The following is a 21,253-nucleotide window of genomic DNA, read 5'->3' as shown; positions in this document are numbered from 1 at the left end:
GTACATACTTAGACACTGACATTTGTGAGATGTGCCTCCTAAGAGCAAGCAAAAGTTGTACATTTCAAGTGTTAATATTTTACATTTCAGTTGTATGTTTAAATGTTTACACAATTACATACAGTCACTATGTGATGAACTACAATCCTTTGGATCATGTATAACATACATGAAATATCATCATTTTTTAAAGATAATTAATTTGCAAATCATGCTACACATAGGTATAAATATAATATAATATGTATATTACAAGTGTATCGGAAATCTTTCAGGTCATTGGGCAAAATGAGTGAAGTTTACAATAAATACATCCATAATCACTCTATAACAACTGTAACAGACTGGGCTCCATTCTTAAAAGACATAAAGTAGAAAATAACTTAGCTGACAAACAATCAAAAAATATACTTTGCATATTAACATAAACATACCCATACAAGGCTCAGAGGTGCTTGCACATCTTGAGCATTGTGACTATTATCCCTTGTTGGTAAAGCTGTTGCCAAAAGAGCAAGTCTGCCTTTTAGGTTTGGGTTTTGGGAAGAGGTTTGTGCTCTCACAGTACTTGAAGATTCTAAATGAACAGTCTTTATCTCTCTACAGAATGTGTATGTTTGTTATTATCATCATCACGTGTATTTGTTCTTAATATTCCTGAGAAGTGCATTCAAATATATCAAACATTATTCCTGTTCTCAGAATGTAGTGGTGAAGTGATCCAACACATAAAAATAAGTTATCTCAATTCATTCATTGAACTGTTATAGCTTGATACAAATGTTGACTTTTCTTCCACTCAATAGTTATCCTGCTCCATTTCAGTTATTTCCCTCCCCTGCCCTTTCAAGAGACTGACAGTGACAGCTGAATGCCTTCTGAAGCTAATCTGTTGATCTACAGACTGTCATTGAGTACATGCCATTCAGCAGTTTTTGTTAGATGCAATGTTCTTTTCGTTACCTGCAATATTGGTTTTCATTTTAGATTAAGTGGTAGCTACAGTAATGCACCTGCTGTTGTCTACTGTGTATATGCGTTCAGTGTTTTTGATCCAGGATTGGCCCATCAAGTCCCGAGAGAGAAAGAGGAGAACCAATGGAATCCATGAAGGAGAGAAGCACCAGAAGCTCCTTGTGTTCCTCCGCCCCACAGCCAGGGGTTGGGCATCCGGAGGGGGCTTAGGAGATGGTGCATGTCTTGGACTTTCCTCCTTCACCTGCGTCACCTTTTGCACAGAAGGGAAAAGGACAGAGGATTGGTTTATTTCATGGTAGTCCTCAACAAGTAAAAAAACCCAATCTCATCAGTATGTTTTTTGTCTAATAAACTTGACCCTTGAGGACTCATTCCGTTTTTATTTCATGTATATTTCAATGCATTTCAAAATGTTACCTTTGTCGCCGCCGTCTACCTTCTTCTTCGCGTCCTCGATGGCCTGCATCTTTGCTGCGTAGACGTCTGCCAGCTCCTTCCAGTGCATTCTGTTGTTATTCAAGCCGTCGAACATGGGAGTGATCTCTTTGTGGAACCTCGAGAATTCCTGGAATGGAGTCGGTTCCATTAACGCAAGCATCCACATGTCTTCGACCATCACTCAATCTACAGACACATCCCTTTTGGGGCAAACACCCCAGCCCGGAGAGTACAACCGGTGCACATACACATGAACATGGCCCTGTACAGTAGATTAACTCTAAGACTCCTAAGACTCTCAATGAAAAATTGATGGCTTGCAGAGAAATGTACTGTATATGATGAATTATCTATTCAGACGGGTACCTTGTACACAAATGAGCACACGAAGTCAATGAAACCGCACTGCATCTTGGGTAACTGATCTTTACAGTTCCTGTCCATCATGGGCTGAGGAGTAATGAAAGAAATTAGTTATTTTTTTAAAATAACACTGGGGATATTAAAGTTGTCCAAGTACATCACCAGTCAATTGTACTACAACTGAGAATATTGCATTGAACGAAACCCTTACATGAAGTACACTATGCATGAACATGAAAATGAACGCGTAGAAGACTCACAATGGGCTGCTGATCGAGAACATTCCTCTCCAGGTCTCCCTGCTCCCAGAACTCCGCTGCTACCATAAGAGCCACCTAGCGAGGTAGATGGTTCAAAACAAAAATCACCACTTTATCACCACTATTTAACCTGATTAATTATTACTATATCCTATACATCATCACTGTGTTCATCACAGGCTCATTGTAATGCATGGAATGGAATAAGGAATGGTATCAAGCATGTATTTTGATACCATTCCTCATTCCATTCCATGCATTACAATGAGCCAATCCTCAGATTTCTACCTCCACCAGCCCCCACTGATACAGAGTGAGGGGCATATCATTATAGTGCCATTTTTATGGCCAGACAGTGGAGAGTTGAAGGCCACTCACCTGGCTCTGGACCTCCCATGGCTTGGTGATGGCAGACAAGTCACAGCCCGTCATCATCATGGCCCTGATAAAGACAGAGGGGACAGAATTGTAGAAAAATTATTCAAGAAGACAATTTTTTAAAGCAGCTGAAAACACACTGTGAACAAAAAGAGACACTGTTGTTGGAGGGATAATCAAAGAAGTATACTGTAAAATAAATATGTTTAAAGCGATTGTACTAACTGTCATAGTTGAGGCAAGACAATTTGAGGAGGAGTCAGATTTGCATCTACAGTAGGCTACTATGGGCCTCTAGATAATCTCTCTTACCCTGCCCCCTGATAAGCTAAGTAGCAGAGCCTTGAAACCCCTACTACAATAACTTACATGACAATTTCCTTCCTGATTGGGTTTTCGGCAATATGGGCGATCGCGTCCTTCTCCTCAGCCATTGGCTCTGTGGCATTCACAATATTCTGGAACATTGTTCTCTTTCTAGGGGGGAAACACATATAAGTCAGAAGAGCACACATGCGAAAAGTAACACTGAGTAACACAACCTGAGTAACACAACACATACAGTTTATATGCCAAGACAAAAGGAGATCATTAAGAAAGAAACCCACTTGAAGTACAAGGCCAGATCAGTTGCAATGATGCAGACGTCAAACAAGTGCTGCACAGTCTCAAACTGGCGCTTCTGGAGGTTGCAGAAGATATTCAGGGTCTGTGGAGGGAAGGGGGGAGGGTTGAGGGTCAGAGAAAGGTTAAACCTTCAACCAGGGGGCCTGTCTGGGCAGACATGACACATGGCAGATAGACATGACACAGTAGTACAACATCAGTTAGGATCTCAGACCTCGTTGGCCATTAGGGTCTTGCTGTACTCTAGATGGTGCCTCTCCATGATGGAGGAGCCATGCAGTTTGGCCAGAGGTGATCCACTCCTGCAGGTCAGAGAGAGGGAGCATGACACTAAACAGCCTTAAGACATCAGCATGGTACACTCTTCTTCATGTGTCCCTGTAGGGGAACCCATTGAAGAACCTGTGTGGGTTCTACAGTATGTAGAACTCTTTTGGGTTCCAAGTAGAACCCCTTTGGTTCCATTTAGAACCCTCTGTGGAAAGGGTTCAACATTGAACCCAAAAGGGTTCAACATTGAGCCCAAAGTGGTTCTACATGAAACTCAAAACGGTTCTTCAAAGGGTTCCCCTACAGGGACAAATATGTTGGTACTAACTAGAACTTTTCAAAGAGTGTATGCTTTGATACCATACAATAAGATATGATCGACACAATACGATATGATTTGATATAATATAATATTATACAATACTTTATTGTTATTTACTTTGTACTGGTATTGCACCTTATCTTATTGTTTATTGCTGTTATTATTGTGTATGGTTGATATTTTATTCTACCTCTGTGTTATCACTGCACTTTGATAGGAACCTCACAAAGCAAGCATTTCATTGTTCAGTTCACAGTTCACATGTTACTGTGCATATGATAAAAAAAAACTTTGATTTGACTTAGCTGACTTAATAAAATATAATGATACTTTACAATCAGGGGAGGCAGGTGGAGGCAGAAATCGCAGAACGGGCTCAACAACGTGCATTACAACGTGTGTTTGATACCATTTCTCATTCCATTCCAAGCATTACAATGAGCCCGTCCTCTTCCAATTTCTACCTCCACCTGCCTCCCCTGGTTAAAATACAACACAACACAACATATACAGTACTTCATCATCCCCCAAGAGGAATTTACCTGCCCCCTGCACAGACAACACAGCAAGACAGAACTGGACACATCACAGATGACATCATGTTATCTGGTCATGTTTACAATTCGTCAAGGGAGGACTCACTTTGTCTGGTATAAGTTGTTGGTTCCTCTGTGGTCGATATCATGGCAGAACGCAGCAGCCACCATGGCAAAGGCATCCAGGTCAGTGTAATATTTCCTCAGCCTCCCAGTCTGTGAGACAGGGGGTCGGGGGGTTGATCCATTATCAAACAAATACGACTTGTCTACATTGACCAATGTCACTGACCAACTGCGTTTAGTGAGCAATGTTTAGTTTTTGGTTGGCAGTATAAAGGTCTCTCCAAACAAACAAGCATGTGAATTTCACTATTGCCATAAGGTCAAAGGGTTTGCATGTGTCGGTGACCCATACATTTGAATACTCCTAAAATGCATCCTTGCTCCTCCGACCTTCCTTGAAGAAATCACTGATCTGACACAACTTGACTGGCATAAGCAATGCAGTAAAAAGCTTGCTTTGACCAGTCAAATCATATAAGAACAGTGAAGGAATCAAGGAAGGGAGGAAGGAAGGAAGGATGCATTCTAAAAGTATTCAAACACAGCCAAGGAGTAAAGAGATTCACCTGTAGCAGACAGAACATGGTCTGGCCCACATTGAAGCCATGTCTCCAGTTGTGGTAGGTAATGTCACGGTAACCTTTCCGGACAGTGTACATCCACCGGGTCAGAGTCTGATTGGACAGGAGGGAGAGGAAACAATTCCTCTGTTATACTTACTATATATAACTACTTTGTACATATATTGATACTGATAAACAATATTGCTACTGTATATCCAGGGGCTTGAGGACAAACCTCTGCGGGGACTTTGAACTTTTCCACCACGTTCAGTTCAAAGAAACAACGAATTCCACATTTGATGAGGCCATGCTCTGTCACAGGGAAGTCACTGAAGCTGAATAGCAACAGGTCCACGTCTTTGGCCTCGGGACAAGTCGCCCTCTATACAAAGGCAAAAGAATGAACATACTGTACAACATTTTCAAACTACGTCAAAGTCATTAATCTTCAAATGACTAAGCCTGTCATGGAGGACTTTCATTGAGAATGTGTTCATAAAAAATTACTTTACAGCATGGGATTGAAACCTTTCCTGGTAACAGTTACAAGATGTCATCTGTCATACCAAGAGTTTGTACATCTCCTTCTGATCACAGTCCTCTGGCTCCGCGTCAAACTTCTCCTTGGTGTTCTGTTCAAAGAGAAGAATAATAATCATGTTTTTTGTCACTTCAAGCGATTATCTCTTTGATTCTCAATTGATACTTGTAGCTAAATACTATCTCTAAAGGTCCTACCAGAATGGACTGCATCTCATTGTCAGTACACTTGGTCTGACACATGAGCATCTCCTGGGCTATTTCTTTCCTGTACTCCATTTTGTTCAGCTTGTCGTACGTGTCACAGTTCAGCACTGACCATCCCAAGAACTGTGTGAGGGCCTGGAACAATAATGGAAACACATGAAGCCTTCATTCCATACAAAACATATAACCCAAAACAGAGACTGGTGGTTTATATGACTGAGAGAGAGAGAGAGAGAGAGAGAGAGAGAGAGAGAGTTAGTATGTGGATGTATGCAGACTCACCTCAGTGATCTGTTCATCATACTCATCGAATGGTTTACCATCTTTCCTGTTGAAGAAAGTGGCGATACCCACAATTTCTTCCTTTTTGTTGACGATGGGAAGGGACAGGACATTCTTTATGATGAAGCCTGTATCATCCACAGCCTCTTTCTGAAAGACATTTAAAAACAAATATTTAAATGAGAAACAGAAGCAATTTACAGCATTTTAGGGAAGGACACACCAAGAAGAAAAAGGCAGTTAGTCCCTCTCGAATAGGACTTTGTTATTGACTCTACATGTTTAGGCGATCCAAATGACAGTGAATAAAGCAGTTATAGCAACATAACATGCATAACAACAAATTCCATTAAGTCAAAGTTTGTTTTAGCATGTTGGCTTCTCAACTCCAGCTCTGGGGACCAAGGGGGTCACACATTTTTGTTCCAGCCCGGTGCACTTAAGGACACCTGCTTCAACTAATCAAGGGCTTGATGATTAGTCGATTGAATTGAATCAGGTGTTCTGGACTACAACAAAAATGTGCAGTCCTTAAAGGTCCGTAGTCCTCACCTGGAATGAGAAGTATTCATCGGCGGCAACGTTCATCATGTTGCAAATCTGCAGGTGGAGGACAAGAAATATTTTAGCTGCTCAACTCAGCAAATCACTCACAAAACTCTACAGTGGACAAATGTTTGTGGTGTCAGTCTATGAATCACTTTCACTCAGTTTCCCTTCACATTGACTGATTCACCTCTCTTGTCTGTTGATGGTTCATTGGTTTGATTGACCAAAAACAAATCCATACAGTATTCTAAAATGATGAAGATAATAGTATGCTGTATTACACAGTATTGTAGTATACAACACAATCTCAAAAAGCACTGCAGAGTAGACTTACAAAGCCATTCTCAGAGACGTAGGTGGGCAGCCCACTGACCAGGGCCCAGTGATCAACAGGAGGGGCCCTACAAGAAGCACAGACAAGGGGAGGGAGAGGCAGGAGATGCAGCTGTTATTATGGTTCAAACCACTCTCAGTTTCATATGACACTTTGTTGTGATTCAGATACTGCTCCAGGGCTAAAACAGAAATTGGTGTAAATCAGTGGAGGCAGGGGGAGGTTGAAATAGGAGGACGGGCTCATTGTAATGTATGGAGAGGAATGAGAAAAGGTATCAAAGACACGTGTTTGATACCATTCTCCAATTTCTACCTCCACCAGCCTCCCCTGGTGTAAATCATACATTGATGTACTGTATGTCTAGGGGAGATTTGCATGAGTTGTGCTCACAGATCTCAAGTTAGGATTTGACCCATGAGTGATTCAAAATGTAAAGCGACTGGGATACTCACGGTATGACTTTGATTTCCTCTTTGGGTCCCTCCAAGAGATAGTCAATGATCTTGTAGAAGTTGACTTCCTGTAGACACAGAGAAATATATAGCCATGACCTTTCAGGAGATCTCGTTTGAGATCAGCTTCATAGGCCTACTGTAAATGTGAAGTCATTGTGAAGTGATGAATTGTATAAAACGACCTCCCAGTACAAGGCTAGGAGATAATTGAATCACAGGTCAGTAGATGCTCACCCTGCCATCTGGTGTCTTTGGTCCCTTGTAAGGCTCTACGTCACCAAGTTTCACTGGCCACTCATCATAGAATTCCTGGGTTAGCAGAAGGTTATCATTAGCAATTAGCATCTTTGTTGACTCATCTCTCAACCAGAGATTGACATTTAAAAAACAAACAAAAAAGGCAATACCCCTACAAGCTATAGCTAGAAACAAACCTTCTCTTTGGTCATGTCCAAGAGGCAAACAGAGTATCTTTCACAGTTGAGGTAGAGCCTCACAGTGTACAAAGCTTTGTGGAACTGTCTCTCAATGTCTGTCAACTCTTCAAATACTTTGCTGGCAGACCACAGGAGTACCTTTGGAAACCAGGAGAGAACAATGGAAATTGATTTTGGTACCACTAGTGAAATGTGATTAGGATTGTTGGGTCATCATGGCTATTGGTGACATAATAGGAACAACACAGCTTCAAAAGACACAAGCATCATGTGCCTTCATTCATCATTATTTAAGAAAACATTTAGAAAATTGTTTGCATGTGAAAACTGTGTCATTGCATTCATGGGACTGTATTCACAGGCCTGTGAACACATAGGGGCACAGTTGATGAGTTGATGAGTAACATTGAACGTTTCTTTGTGTGTTTTTGTTTACCTGACTCCTCCTGGATTCCACGTTAAACATGTAGGCAGTGTGATGCTGCAGGGCGATGACATTTGCAAAGGTCATGTACTTGTGGAAGAGCTAAGAACAAAATCAGATTAAAAGGCATGGTTAATACAGTAGATTGACATAGTATATAGGTGTATTTTTGTACAGAGAACTGACTTAGATTTTTTTTTAACTGGTAGTTCACGTGGATGAGTATTTGGCAAAGGTTCCATCCTTACATCCTCATCCTGTTTGGAGAATTCCTCTGCCCCAATTTTGTTTAGTACCATGACAACACCTAGGCACTCCTTCTCTGCCATCACAGGGTATGCAAGCATGCCTTTTGTTTTGTATCCCGTCTGCTTGTCCACAAAGTCACTGAATTTGTTGTTCTGAGGGTGAGAGAATAATTTAGTTTATTTGGATCGCAGAACAATCTTCACAATCATTACACAACAGATAACGTGATAGAATTGCATATCGCATGTGATAGAATGGCAGATTGCATGTGATAGAATGGCAGATTGCATGTGATAGAATGGCAGATTGCATGTGATAGAATGGCATTGTTGCTTTAGAGGAGAGATTTTTTAAGCAGGGTTTTGCACCATGAACAAGATAAAATAAAACATGTGTATCACAACTCATTTCAATAAAATGACAGGAATTGTTTTTGGGTCATAGTGTTAAAATTTGAGTAATCCTCATTCAACGGCAATAAAAAAACGTCATGAGACAACAAAGCCTATAATCAAACTAGCCAGGTAATTAACTTTCTTGGGCCAAAAAAGTCACTGATACTTGAAAGAATTCCTCTATGCCCACCCAATTTGGACTTCAAGTATATCATGTAAAAACACATACATTGTCAGGAATATGAGTAGGTTTAACATACTAAACAGATTTGCATATAGTAAAGGCTTTAAGATAGGGTTACATGTATGTTCACACCATTGCTAGTAGCCCATTTCCAGGATTATGCAGAAACATGATTCTTCTTTTGCAGCAATAATTAATTTTGAATTTTGAATCTAACATGCTTTATTTTTGCCACAGAAGAATGATACTGTATATTTTAGTTATCCTGGAAACCCCTTATCTGCAGTTAATTGAATGGGGCTAAAGTGATGCAGCGCTTGAACTATTGCAGTTATATAAACCCATATATAGCTCATCATATGAACTCCCTGGTAAACTTGAAATAATAATTGTGGTAATGTAATTTAGGATTACAAATTGAACAGATACAAAGTCTAAATATGAAACATGAAAGAGCTGACTCAAATTTACATCAACTACAATCTTAAAATAACGAGAATTGTATTGCGTTAAACTGCATTATTTCTTGGACAGGGTGGCTTAGCTATCCAGCGTGTATATTCTACGCGCGCTTTTACGCGCGGCTGGGTAACTGTTAACGCGGCACTCACCTTTGAAACGTCCGGTACGTTAACTGGCTTTTTACTGCTGGCTGCAAATCCAACTATTCCCATGTCGAGGGGAAACACAATCTCGGCTTTGGGGTTCACCAGATTTTCCTCGTATTTTGAGGTAGCTGTCACGTCGAAGAGCGCCGTTGTAAGCTCGGGTATTCCATTTCTAGATCTGTTAGCAAAGTAACTGGTCCGGTCGGCTGACAACAGCATGCTAATTCTCTGTAAGACCTTGTGCATGCCTTTTTCCATTTCGGGCTGCGACTGCAATTCTTTGACCAAGTCAAACATGATTTGGGCCTCCTGGATTTGGGAGACATCTTTGAAAGAAGCCGGATCTTTGATCTCGAGCTTCTCTGTGAAGGCGGCCGTGAGCGCCTCAGGCCGCACTTTCTTATCATAGTACTCTTTGGCGAATTGGGGATTGTTCTCCAGGTACTTCTCCACACTATCCTTGTCTCCCATTTTGAATTGTTTGCGTTTTACTCACTTTTCTCACAGAAACATCACCTGAGGAAAGCGAAAGTTAACGATGGGTAGGCTATTCAGTGGCCTCGGATTGCGCCGACGTGCATCCTCCGCTGTCGTGCCGGGGCAAATCACAAAAACGTCCTGTACTCACCTACAAGCTGACAGAATGTAGTGGGCTTAGAGGCTGAAAGGATCAAAGTGGCCGCTAATTAATGTGACGTCATGACATTAAACCCTAAGCTTTCTTAACCTGCAAATCCCAACACAGATCATTTTATATTGGACAATCCAATCTGAGGCAAGGGAGGCAGGTTGTTGCAGAGCAGCTGTGCTGTCTCACACCTTTGTGTGGGGAAGATCCACTCCATCCATTACTCAAATGTCTTTTTTTTTTCTCCAAACAAAATGGTTGACTCATCAGGCTGTATTTAGACTATTATACTGAGTTAGAGAAGGCTAAGTGAGATGCTTAGGATGACCAAACTCTGACGTCACCTCATAGGGTAAGGTAAGGTAAGGGTTAAGGTTAGGGTTTAGGGTAGGGTCGTCCCAAGGGTCCCTTATCATTTACTGTTAGAGAACGACCTGTTAGGACAGCCAAATGTTGACCCTGAGAGATACTTCTCCATCCTAAAGTTCTAATCATACATTTGAGACAGGTTTCTTAAGAGGCCATGCAGAAAACAGGTGCTGTGTTGGGCTTCTTTTCCCTGAATTGAGGAATAGCATTGGTGAAACCATTCACAACTGGAACCCAGTCCTATCAGTGTTATCTCTATAACAGTTTTAGCCCATCCATCTTCTTTCAGTCAAGTGACGGATGGGAACGTATTTGCAAAGACCTTCCCTTTTTAGTAATTTGGCTAATTTACTTTATATCTTGGGCATGAATCCAGTGTGACAAAACATTCTTTACTACCCAACCTCAATGTTGAGTCAAGTGTTTGAACGCTGACTCTCTCGCCATCCGTGTCCTCACAGGGCTCTTGTCACACCAATCAAATCAACGGGGGACCTCTGGAATTGTGCCAAGTGATGAGAAGAACAGTTCCAAGAAACAGGGACCAAACAAAGGTCTGCTATTATTAACCACACTGTCTGTCTGGCAAGACAGCGAGTGCCAGTCTATTTTCACTGTTGGGAATAGGATTAAGGCTGCCTCATCAGTACAAAGGGTCTATGTTTCTGTCTTTTACACAACATGGGTCTGGAACCAAGTCAGACGATAAGGCAATAAAAAGACCTGCATCATTAGGACTTGGCAGTGTAAATCCCAGATTAAGTAAAAGTGATTACTGGGATGTCCTCCTCCTCCCCGAGAGAGACGGGCTGGCAATGGCACCGTGGATTAGTCACATGGATAGGAGTTAATTCGGAGACGGCCACAAGATACTAGTCTCTCAGATAGTGGTAGTTTCATCATCTATCTATCCATATATATATAGATAGATAGATATATAGATATATAAATATACATATAAATATAAATATAGGGATTAGAGAAGCACATATATTTCAATCGCTATCAGGGAAGTTAAAGAAGGATTTAAGACTTGAAGTTGCAAAATGAGCCATGAGACCACCTCCAGAGCATCTCTTTCCATCCTTGTCTTTCCTCCCTCCTTTCTTCTCTCTCTCATCCCCCCTGCTGTCTCAAAATAGAGACATTTTCATGGCCCTGCTGTCTGTGACTTGTTCCCATGCCAGGACATGTGGAAGGCTTCTACCCTGCCACCTGCAATCAGCCCGTACAGAACGTCACAGGGGCGGAGCCCTACATGTAGATGAACTGGAAAGGGGTGGGGTTAAGTACAATTCATTGGCCCTCCCCCTATCATCACATTCCAAGTGTAAGAATCACTTATCTGCTACTTTGGTGACATCAGCATGGTTTGTAGCAGACAAGCTCCTCAGGTGACTGTTGTTGCCAACTTGATAGGGTGCCACAGAGGGGAGCATCATAGTGGAAAACACCTCAGAAACATAGACCCACATAACACTTCATTATATAGCCACCATATCCAGCTTGAAAAATCATGTTGTTATTCACAGATGGAAATGATCATATTTGTGCCAACACTGGCCAGAGTTCAACAGCAACCCCTATAAATGGGGAACGATGCTTGTTCGTGCCAAGTTACATAAGATGCAGATGTTTGGCCTCTGACTGTGGTGTTTTCTTTTCTGAGACCTGAGCCTCTGGGTCAAAGTTATACGATCCTACAGAGGAAAACGTTGATTTGTAAAGTTCACTCGCAGGGTTCATCATGCTAGTGCCCCAATCCAGGCTTTGTGGTTAAAAACAAAACAAAGGAGAGTGCTTATATTGGAAAGAGCTTGCATGGTCTGATCAAAAGAAGGAGACAATTGATCACTTCTGTTTGATCATCGTGCACTGCCCTCTGTTTCAAATGGTGAGTTGAGATTTCAGGTCAAAACACACTTACACAAGCAATCAGGCCACATACAGTAATCACATCACCATTGATTGAAAGTATGAATCAAAGAGAATCTGGACTTTGGGTTGAACTACCAGGTTTCTCTCTTTGATAATGACCACAAATAGAAAATAATCTGTATTAGCAGTTGATCACTAATTTCCCCACAGTCTCTCCTCTTGAATGGATAGCAGTTGAAATGGTGCAGTGAATGAAACGAAAGCATTTATTTAGTTGTGACTTGGCAGAATGACAATATCGTTGCTCAAGAGAAGTGAAGAAAGTTAAAGAAAAAGTCAGCCAGAAAGAACATACTACATCTCCTGCAGGGAACAGGACGAGCCAGAACGAGCCCTTGGATATGGTCATTAAGGCAAAAGAAATGTCCACAGTCGTGATTTATTTCTGTAATGGATGGACTGTATAGTACTCCAGATGTTTCTCTTGGCCTGGTCAACAGCTATTTCATCAGGCATTCAAAGTTGGACTACGAAAAACATTTTTTTTCTGGGGTCAAATGTGCAGATCATATCAGAACAACTGGAGCCTGCTGTTACGTAAATGTTTACCCAATGGAGGGGGAGGTTTTTAGGGGCTGACACACTGGGCAGTGGGACCCCACCAGTATATAAAGCCAACCTCTGCCTGAAGAGACACAGCACCTCTGTGAGACACCTTTTTATTTTATAAGGTATTCACTTACATGGGAAGGGACCGTAACTTGATATATGTACTATGCTGGTGTTTTATGTACAGATGGTTTTACTTTCAATCACTTTTTGAAGAAAAAATTTCACTTTTAATATTTAAAAAGTTTTAGTTTTCACCTTTTTGTAGAGCTCACGAGCAATGGAATAGGACACTGGTCTTCAATTCACTGGATGGAATGTAGTGGTAATGTTGCTATTTTCTATCCAAAGTTTCTCATGTTTTTGGGCTCTGTTCTCCACAGATCAGCGAATAAGGCAGAATGCTGCGGTTCGTTGCTGCCCTCTGTGTCCTGGCAACATGCTGGGCACAAGACTGCCAGGTTGCCAATATCAAAGTCATGGAGAACTTTGACAAAATGAAAGTAAGTCGAAATAGAGCTTAATTTCTGGAATGAAATGTACATTTTTAAATCTCTCACCTTTCTTGATTTCATCTGTAAAACTTAATGTTAGAAAATAGAGCTTTATTTATTTATGGCCAGGGAGAGATTGATAGAGCTTTTATTTCATCTTGCAGTACCAAGGGACATGGTATGCTGTGGCCAAGAAAGATCCTGTTGGTCTGTTCCTTCTGGACAACATCGTTGCTGAGTTCAAAGTGGAGGACGATGGGAAAATGACTGCAGGTGCCCAAGGCAGAGTTGTCATCCTGAAGTGAGTTCTGTTTCATGCCCTATGATAAAACTCACATTCCTCAAACTTAAACTTCAAATGCAGTCACTTCCACTGGAATCACGAATATACTTTCCCCTTTTTCTCCCTTTAGCAACTGGGAGATGTGCGCCAACATGTTCGCCACTTTCGAGACTTCTCCAGACCCTTCCAAGTTCAAGATGAAGTACTGGGGGGCTGCCTCTTATCTTCAAACTGGATGTAAGAAAGGCATAAAACAGATGGTCATGCAGAATATTCCAGTAAACACACCACCCTGTTTATTATAACTATACATTGAACATTGGGGAGGTTTCCTGCTGTCAAAAGTGTGTTTGCTAATCATTGATATTGATCTTGTCTTCTCGATGCAGACGATGATCACTGGGTGATTGACACTGACTACGAAAACTACGCCATCCACTACTCCTGCAGAGAGATTGACGTGGACGGCACCTGCCTGGACGGCTACTCCTTCATCTTCTCTCGCAACCCCACAGGACTCAGCGCAGAGCACCAGGATATCGTCGCTGCCAAGAAAAAGGACATCTGCTTCCATGGCAAATACAGACGCGTTTCACATACTGGTAAGATCTAATACAATGATATACTGAATTATATATATATATATACCGTAACATGATACTGTATACTGTTGAGACTCAAAATTATAATGGTGCAATAGGCTTTGATAGAGGAATAGGTTCATGAGCCAATTTAAGAATTGCTTCATTACCAGAGAGAGAAGAGTGTGTTAAAAGATAAAATACCCTTGAATGTGTTTCATGTGTCCTATAAGCGACAAATGTGTAAATACAGTATGTTCTATTCTTCCATTGCAGGTTTCTGTAAAAGCTGATCTGCCACTCCATAAGAGAAACATTGTTTGTGCCAACATTCTCATAACAAAATAAGACTGTATATATTAATCTGGCCGGCCCCTCAAGTCGGAGATCTCCTTATTTCCAAATGGACATCACAAAGCCACAGCAAATCAGAATGTATAAGGGTATGGGTAATTGTACGACTGTATGATGTAGTCTTGAACCACTTGTTGAAATAAAAGATTACCATACTGGTTCAATATCTATTGCCATTATTGTCATCAATGGTCCCAGCAAATCAGCAGTAGGACTGATAAGAGGAGAGTTGATAGAACAGATATGATAAGAACTTGATCAGACTACAGCCCCTCTGATATAATCACATTTGCTTACTTTGGACACAAATAGACTACTTCATTGTCTCCATACAATTGTGACAGACAGACAATGGAGACTCAAGGGGTGTGTTGATAAGACAATGGTTTTAATCTTTATTGCACATTATTGTACAGTGTATAACAAACAGAGAGCAAAGATGGAATACAATAGAGAATGAAAAATAAAACAAAAAACATTTCCAAAATCTCTTATGGTAACAGGTAAACAGGCAACTTATAAATGTTTGAGACAATTCTCTCTCTAACCCTGTTGCAAAATTGTTAAAAGAAAAGTGCCATCATGTAGACATAATTATTCAAGTAAATTAGCTTGCAAAAACACTGTCCGAGACAAAGCATACGAGAATGCTAAAGCAGTTCCCATACAGCTAGCTAAGTCCTTGTTGTCACATTCCTTAAATAAAGACACCTTAACCTCTTCTTCCCCCCTACAGAGCAGAGCTTCACTAATCCTTTGCCTTAAATAGTTTAATACAAGGATTTACTCATGCAATCTCATTCCAGCTTTAGATCTGGTGGTTTGCAAAGTCAGGACTGAGTCGGAAGTTAACTTTATTTACACATTTGCCACTGCTAGATACACTTTGCCGGAATGCAGTACAACTTTTTCTGAATGCAAAAGAGTCTTATATAAAGGCAAGCTATCACCAAAGAACGGAAATTGCATGGTAGATACTCACTTCAATGTTATTCTATCAGGGGTGTAAATGGTACAAACAAACAGAAACCTCAACAAATTGCATACTTCCACCCACTGAAGATGCATAAAAGAAAAGAGCTCAGAAATCCATAAATAATATTGTTTACATTATTTCCATCACACACAAGGTTTACAGTTACTTAAAAAAGATAAATCAAACTTAGTTGTATTGTCCTCAATTAAAATAGTCAATGATTTCTTTTAAAACAAAAAGACAGGTAAACCACCAGGATCTTACATCACTGACACTTTTCACTCAAAAAAACAACACAGCACAATCAACAAAATCAACGGTCATATATATAAAAAAAGGACCATGAAAACAACAAAAATAATAGACTTCCTCTTCTATGATTGTATAAAATAATATCTTAAAATACAATTTTGGCAGACACATGGAGACTGGACAGCCATATTCCCTAGAGATTTCCCTGAGGCTGTTCAGGCGAAGCAGTAGTCAAGGTGAGCCAGCAGTTCCCGGTGTTGACTGGTGGCGTACGGGGCTCTGCACTTGGGACACTCCAGGAAACTCTCATCCAGGTTGGACACTTTGGAGGGTGATGTGGGACTGGGATCCTCAATGGACATTCTCTCAAACTCTAGCCGGTTGTAGGAGTTGGGCTCAGAGAAACGAGACTCTTTCGACTTCTGCAAAAAAAAAAAAAAAAAGACTGTTATCTTACCTCTCTTATATTACTGTATGTATCTAGGGATAACGGTATTTCATGATGCATTAAAAAAAAAAAAGAAAGAAAGAAAAGTTGAGATCTCAAACAAGTCCAAACGTAAAATAAACGACTTTCACAATACTGTACTTACAGCTGCCTCCAGTCTTGTGATCTGGTCCCGGGCCTTACGCAGCTCTTTCAGCACTTTGTTTAACTGGTGCTGCAGACTCTGTCGATCATACTTCTCGCTCTCAGAGTCTTTGGCAGACATCTGGATCTATTGGGGGGAGAAACCAAAGCATTGCATAACAGAGTACATTATATAATTCCATATTTTGCAATCGAAAGTCAGTCAGGAATGGTTTTCTTTGGCAAGGAAACATACCTGCTGCTCCAGAATAGCTATTCTTCTCTGCTCCTCGTTCTGGCTCAACAGAGACTTCTGCAGCAGATTCACCTATGGGGAGAAGACTGGTGTTAAAACTTCATACAAAGTAGATCTGAGAAAGTCTCTAATGCAGAGTAATATTACACAAGCTGGCATGAAATTGACTTAGTATCTCAAAAATATTAAACCCCTCAATCCTCCCTACAAGTTACAATAGAAAATGAATCAACATGTTATAATAAAAAACTAAATGGCTTAATTCCAAATTGATCACTGACAGCCCAGCCCAGCCTCTTCCACTCCTGTAGAACCTGAGACTATTGAATATACAGTATAAGCCATATGGTAATAGCTCCATGTTGCCCTGTGACTGACTAGGTTGGAATTTCACCATACAGATCTACTAGAGTGTTATACGGTCATTTAGGGCCTTGGGGTCAACTAGGAATCCAGCTAGCAAGCATCTCCATGTATACATCTACCTGCAGGAGGAGCTCAGCAGACCTCTTCTTCTCCTCCTCCAGCCTGGCATCCATGCTCTCAAGCTCCGCCCTCATCCTGTCCGTGCGGCCTGCCGAGCACTTCCTCTCCTCGCCCACCGCGTGCCTGCTGCTCAGTCGCTCGGCCTGGAGCTGCTCCCGGGCCTCCTCCGCCTCGCGGCATCGCTCCTCGTACTTCCTCTGGAGCTCCATCAGGTCGCCCTGGGCCCGTGCCGCCACCTCCCGCTGGGCCTCCGTGTCCCTTTTAGCCCCCAGCAGGAGCTGGTCATAGTACTCCTGGACCTGGGACAGGGACTGGGTCTTATCTGGTGCTGGAGACAATAGAGTAGGGTTAGGCTTTATGCATTAACTGATCCTATATGAAGCAGCTAATGTGTCTCATATCAATAGGGACGTACTGTGTGTCAGCTGATCTCTGTTCGGCCTTTCCATAGACCAGTAATAGGTTAATGACAGACCAAGGCTGACCTTATTAAAGGTCATGTAATCGTAACTAAGTGTACTGACAGTCCCAATAAGCTTTAGAATGGAACTCTCTCAATCACATGGGAAGCAAAGTTCGGTGTGAAATCAGCCTTTAGAATTAGGAGAACATTTTGGAACGGGGCTGTTTTAAACGCTGGATTTACTCTTACTTAGAGGCAAGCGAGCGCCAAACCCCCTTTACGGCAAAAACTCTCAAGAGGCCCAGTCTTTTTTTACCGTCTGAATTGCTTTCTTTGTATTGTTGTTGTTGGAGTGCTTGGTTGGCTTGGTTCAGCTGCTGCTCCAACTCCAGAGTTCTGGCCAGCACCGCCTTAACGTAGGCCTCTCGCTGCTGGTCGTAAACCAGCCACTGCTGGTTCTTCTCCAGGGCCTATTGCGCAACAAGGGGGTAAACACACCGTAAGGGTTCCATTTTACAGCAGTGTTCCATGGTGTGCATTGACGGAACAGAAAAATTACAGAAACATACAGTACAATCGTAATTACAGTTCTTCTTCACTGGTTCAACTCACATCTCTCAGCTGATCCTGACCCACTGAAAAGTCTCCAGAGGGGACCTGGCCATTCTGTCAGAGGGGAAACAAACACAGGGGTCAAAATACACACATATCTACATGCAGACTGTCTAAACACACACGCTCAAAAACAAAGGTAGAAAGTATTATTCTACTTCAAACAGCACAATATTCCTGAGGGTTACAGAAATCATTGCAACTGTATAGTGTAACATACAAATGGTAGAGTGTAGTGGGGAATATAAAACACCTTACAAAACAAATTCCCTTGACATGAATAGAAAATGCCTGTGTGAGAGGAGCTTCAGTTGCTTTGTAAGCCTTCCAGGCTTCTCCTGCAGAAAACATGATTACAGCTGCAGTGTCTGACTCTGAGACTATATTATCGCATTATAAGATGGCACATTAAATACAAACCATCCACCAGTAATATACTGCGTAAGTTAACCTAGGAGGCGAAGTAGGTACAGTACTGCACCCTCTTAGCAGTAGCCCAGACAGCTTGGTACGGTCGATCCCCTATAAGACCCTACTGCAACCCTCCCTAGAGTGGGTCCGCTACTGAGCCATCCCTCGAAAGAGAGAGACTATCGTCTCATAATAATGTCAGAGCTGGCCCTAAGGTCACCGTCTGATCCCTGGCAAGGGAACAAACTGCTCATAATGGCCTAGACGTCTCAGTAGGTGATCCTATGTAAGACTTGTTGAGGGATGTTAACTCAAACATGAGATGGCCTCGGATGGGATCGTAAGCTTGTCAACTTTTTCCGGACGGACAAGCCATCCTCTGATAGCTACCCTCGGAGACATAAGCGGGGAGTTATGTAGGGTAATACTATGGTAAATGATCCCTCATGTACTGTAGCAATGGCATTCCTCCATCCCGGGCTTCCTCGAAAATAACCTCATGGTTAGAAAGAAGTAATTTTAAGTCAAAAGCAATTTGAAAAAGGATAAGGAGTATTAGGGACTTTGGGACAGTACACAATTTATAACTTGTATTCAAGCCACCTCCTCTATTACAATTGTTTGTATTATTACTCAAAAATAATTGGTCAGATATTAGGAAAATCTGTGGAAAATCAATACTCAGTTAATTTGAATGATAAATAGGAATTGCTGTTTTAAGAGCTGTGAGGGAGTAAACGATTATCAGCACAGTGAAAAGTGAAAACTGTACTGCATACTCTCTGGTGTCGCCTCAGTGAGTCAGCAAAGGCAATGTTCAGAGATCAAATACTGCCATCTAGAGTGTAAAATTAAAACTTATTTTGAGTGCTTAAGCATCAGCCTCTCTGACAGGAAACGTATACTGTAGGTGTGAACGGACAAGTACTTGTTCAGCCAGTTGTGGGGAACCACAAACCACGCAATTTCTCAAAAACAAAAGCTCAGTTCAAACATTATGACAAGTCCTTAACGACCGCGTGACGACACCTCTCACCTGTGCACCAGGATCCTGTTGTTCCAGTGCCTGACAGCGGGCAGATACTGCCAACAGCTTGTTTTTCAGATTCTCCGTCTCCTCCGAGAGGGTCTGGAACAGTTTGTCTCTCTGCTCGGCCTCTCTCCTCCTCTGGTCCAGCTGGGTGTGCAGCGAAGCCACCACCTCCCCTGCTCCCGCACGCTGCTGCTGTCTCAGGGTCTCCAATTCCTGCTCCTTGGTTATCAGCTGCTGGTTGTTCCTCTCCCTCATTGTCTCCAGTGAAAGAATCCTCTGCAATCAAATAGAATTACAAGATTGATTTGATTTAATTGTCCATATTGCTTTGTATTACTCTGAATTTGAAGAGCAACGGTAAAGAGAGTCCTATGATTTTGTGTTAGTCATTCTGAAAGTGAAAGTCGTTTTCTTGTAATGGTATTTTTATTTATTTATACTTCACAGGCTACACCATCAGACTAGTTTATTATCATAACATTGGCACTGGCAGTACTGTACTGGTTGTCTCGTTGAAGAAACTCAAAGTTTGTCATCCTGCAAAAACTAGGCCTATATGCCATTTGATAGCTACCTCCAGCAGTTTGCTTTTGTCTGAATCAGGTGGCTTTGCAATTCGTCTTGAGATTTCATCCATCTTCTTCTTCAGATGACTGTTTTCCTTTCTGAGTCTGTCCATTTCCACTTCGGCCTTTGAGCTACTGGATTTAAAGCCTAACTTGTTAACAATGGTCTCCTTAGTACCTCTTGAGGCCATTGCTGGAGTGTTAACTAGAAAAAACAAGTGTGCAACTGTTAAACATAGACATTTTTCATAAAAACACCTATAGTATCTAGCATTAGAAAGCCTATATGACTTGATAAGTTGAATATCAAGCATATCAACTGACTATTTCAGGCAAGGTAATCTAAATTGACCTACAATATGATAAACAAATCATATTATCCAATCATATATATATATATTTGATATATATATATTAAATGTCACAGATGAACATATGTGGTTGGTCAACATAGCTAGCAATACACGTGCACTTAGTGTTCAATTAGGCTCATGCAACTGAATATTGCACCTGCTGCAGAGACAATGAGGCCCTTCGACAGAGAATGACACAAATGACCTAAAAACTCAACTTGACAGTTTGCCACTGTGCAACCATGTCACATAATAGACCGTTTCAAATCTTCTCTAGCCACAGGTTAGCTAAATAGTCATGTATAATGGTACAGTCTACTAACATTAGCTATAACAGCAATAAACTGCTAACACAGCTAGCAATGGTCAAATTTCTGCTAGCAAAAAAATAAAAAGCAAGCATGTCTGTTTCACTAACAACACCACAACAACAACAACAACCGGCTATTATTCAGCCAGTTAATCCATTCAGTTCCAATTGAATTGTAATAATAAAGAAAACATTTATAGACGCATACGTTGAATATTTAGAAAACACAACTCACAATGTTGCCCTCTGTATCCAAAATAACAAACTTGGGCGCTTGACGTCTGGTCACAATCAAACGGCTGTGCGTTCACTTCCTCGTTCAAAACAAGTTTGAATGCAGCGCGTCGAGCGTCATATCCG

At 41.4% G+C, this 21,253-nt stretch overlaps 3 protein-coding genes across 4 annotated transcripts; 1 reads left to right on the top strand and 2 right to left on the bottom strand.

Annotated features, from left to right (window-relative positions):
* Positions 1 to 1,117: 1,117 nt before the first annotated feature.
* Positions 1,118 to 9,939, bottom strand: pde6c (phosphodiesterase 6C, cGMP-specific, cone, alpha prime; the record flags this gene model as incomplete). Its single annotated transcript, XM_083687193.1, has 22 exons — positions 1,118 to 1,228; positions 1,396 to 1,543; positions 1,783 to 1,866; positions 2,040 to 2,114; positions 2,418 to 2,481; positions 2,787 to 2,894; positions 3,026 to 3,126; positions 3,259 to 3,346; positions 4,279 to 4,388; positions 4,805 to 4,912; positions 5,037 to 5,183; positions 5,368 to 5,433; positions 5,540 to 5,683; positions 5,831 to 5,980; positions 6,383 to 6,430; positions 6,714 to 6,780; positions 7,169 to 7,236; positions 7,406 to 7,480; positions 7,606 to 7,746; positions 8,045 to 8,134; positions 8,281 to 8,433; positions 9,472 to 9,939. 22 exons carry the CDS (start codon positions 9,937 to 9,939, stop codon positions 1,182 to 1,184), a joined length of 2,550 nt encoding a protein of 849 aa, XP_083543319.1. The 3' UTR covers positions 1,118 to 1,181.
* A 3,015-nt stretch (positions 9,940 to 12,954) lies between these two features.
* rbp4 (retinol binding protein 4, plasma) lies at positions 12,955 to 14,811 on the top strand. The gene is made up of 6 exons (XM_083687522.1): positions 12,955 to 13,074; positions 13,336 to 13,455; positions 13,611 to 13,747; positions 13,860 to 13,966; positions 14,119 to 14,331; positions 14,587 to 14,811. The coding sequence occupies exons 2-6, from the start codon at positions 13,354 to 13,356 to the stop codon at positions 14,601 to 14,603; spliced, it is 576 nt and encodes a 191-aa protein (XP_083543648.1). The 5' UTR covers positions 12,955 to 13,074; positions 13,336 to 13,353; the 3' UTR covers positions 14,604 to 14,811.
* A 220-nt stretch (positions 14,812 to 15,031) lies between these two features.
* Positions 15,032 to 21,204, bottom strand: cep55l (centrosomal protein 55 like). Of its 2 annotated transcripts, none has more exons than XM_083687104.1 (9): positions 21,129 to 21,204; positions 20,239 to 20,435; positions 19,668 to 19,940; positions 18,221 to 18,274; positions 17,925 to 18,078; positions 17,205 to 17,533; positions 16,720 to 16,791; positions 16,486 to 16,611; positions 15,032 to 16,314 (listed from the first exon to the last, which is right to left on the bottom strand). In XM_083687104.1, exons 2-9 carry the CDS (start codon positions 20,419 to 20,421, stop codon positions 16,108 to 16,110), a joined length of 1,398 nt encoding a protein of 465 aa, XP_083543230.1. In that variant the 5' UTR covers positions 20,422 to 20,435; positions 21,129 to 21,204; the 3' UTR covers positions 15,032 to 16,107. The 2 variants fall into 2 exon arrangements, with proteins under 2 accessions (XP_083543230.1, XP_083543231.1); XM_083687105.1 differs by having other exon boundaries at positions 17,205 to 17,527.
* Positions 21,205 to 21,253: the final 49 nt, after the last annotated feature.

Source organism: Argentina silus, assembly GCF_951799395.1.
Source record: "Argentina silus genome assembly, chromosome: 16".
Taxonomy (NCBI): Eukaryota; Metazoa; Chordata; class Actinopteri; order Argentiniformes; family Argentinidae; genus Argentina; species Argentina silus.
This window is presented reverse-complemented; position numbering and strand designations above follow the sequence as displayed.

What these genes read in the sequence shown, in the direction of transcription:
- rbp4 (XM_083687522.1), top strand. Translation starts at nt 13,354, where the DNA reads ATGCTGCGGTTCGTTGCTGCCCTCTGTGTCCTGGCAACATGCTGGGCA. An exon ending in AGAACTTTGACAAAATGAAA is followed by an intron (nt 13,456 to 13,610) that starts GTAAGTCGAAAT and finishes TTCATCTTGCAG; the next exon opens with TACCAAGGGACATGGTATGC. An exon ending in CTCTTATCTTCAAACTGGAT is followed by an intron (nt 13,967 to 14,118) that starts GTAAGAAAGGCA and finishes TTCTCGATGCAG; the next exon opens with ACGATGATCACTGGGTGATT.
- cep55l (XM_083687104.1), bottom strand. Translation starts at nt 20,421, where the DNA reads ATGGCCTCAAGAGGTACTAAGGAGACCATTGTTAACAAGTTAGGCTTT. An exon ending in ACAAAAGCAAACTGCTGGAG is followed by an intron (nt 19,941 to 20,238) that starts GTAGCTATCAAA and finishes ATTTGATTGCAG; the next exon opens with AGGATTCTTTCACTGGAGAC. An exon ending in TAGCTATTCTGGAGCAGCAG is followed by an intron (nt 16,612 to 16,719) that starts GTATGTTTCCTT and finishes TCCCCCCAATAG; the next exon opens with ATCCAGATGTCTGCCAAAGA.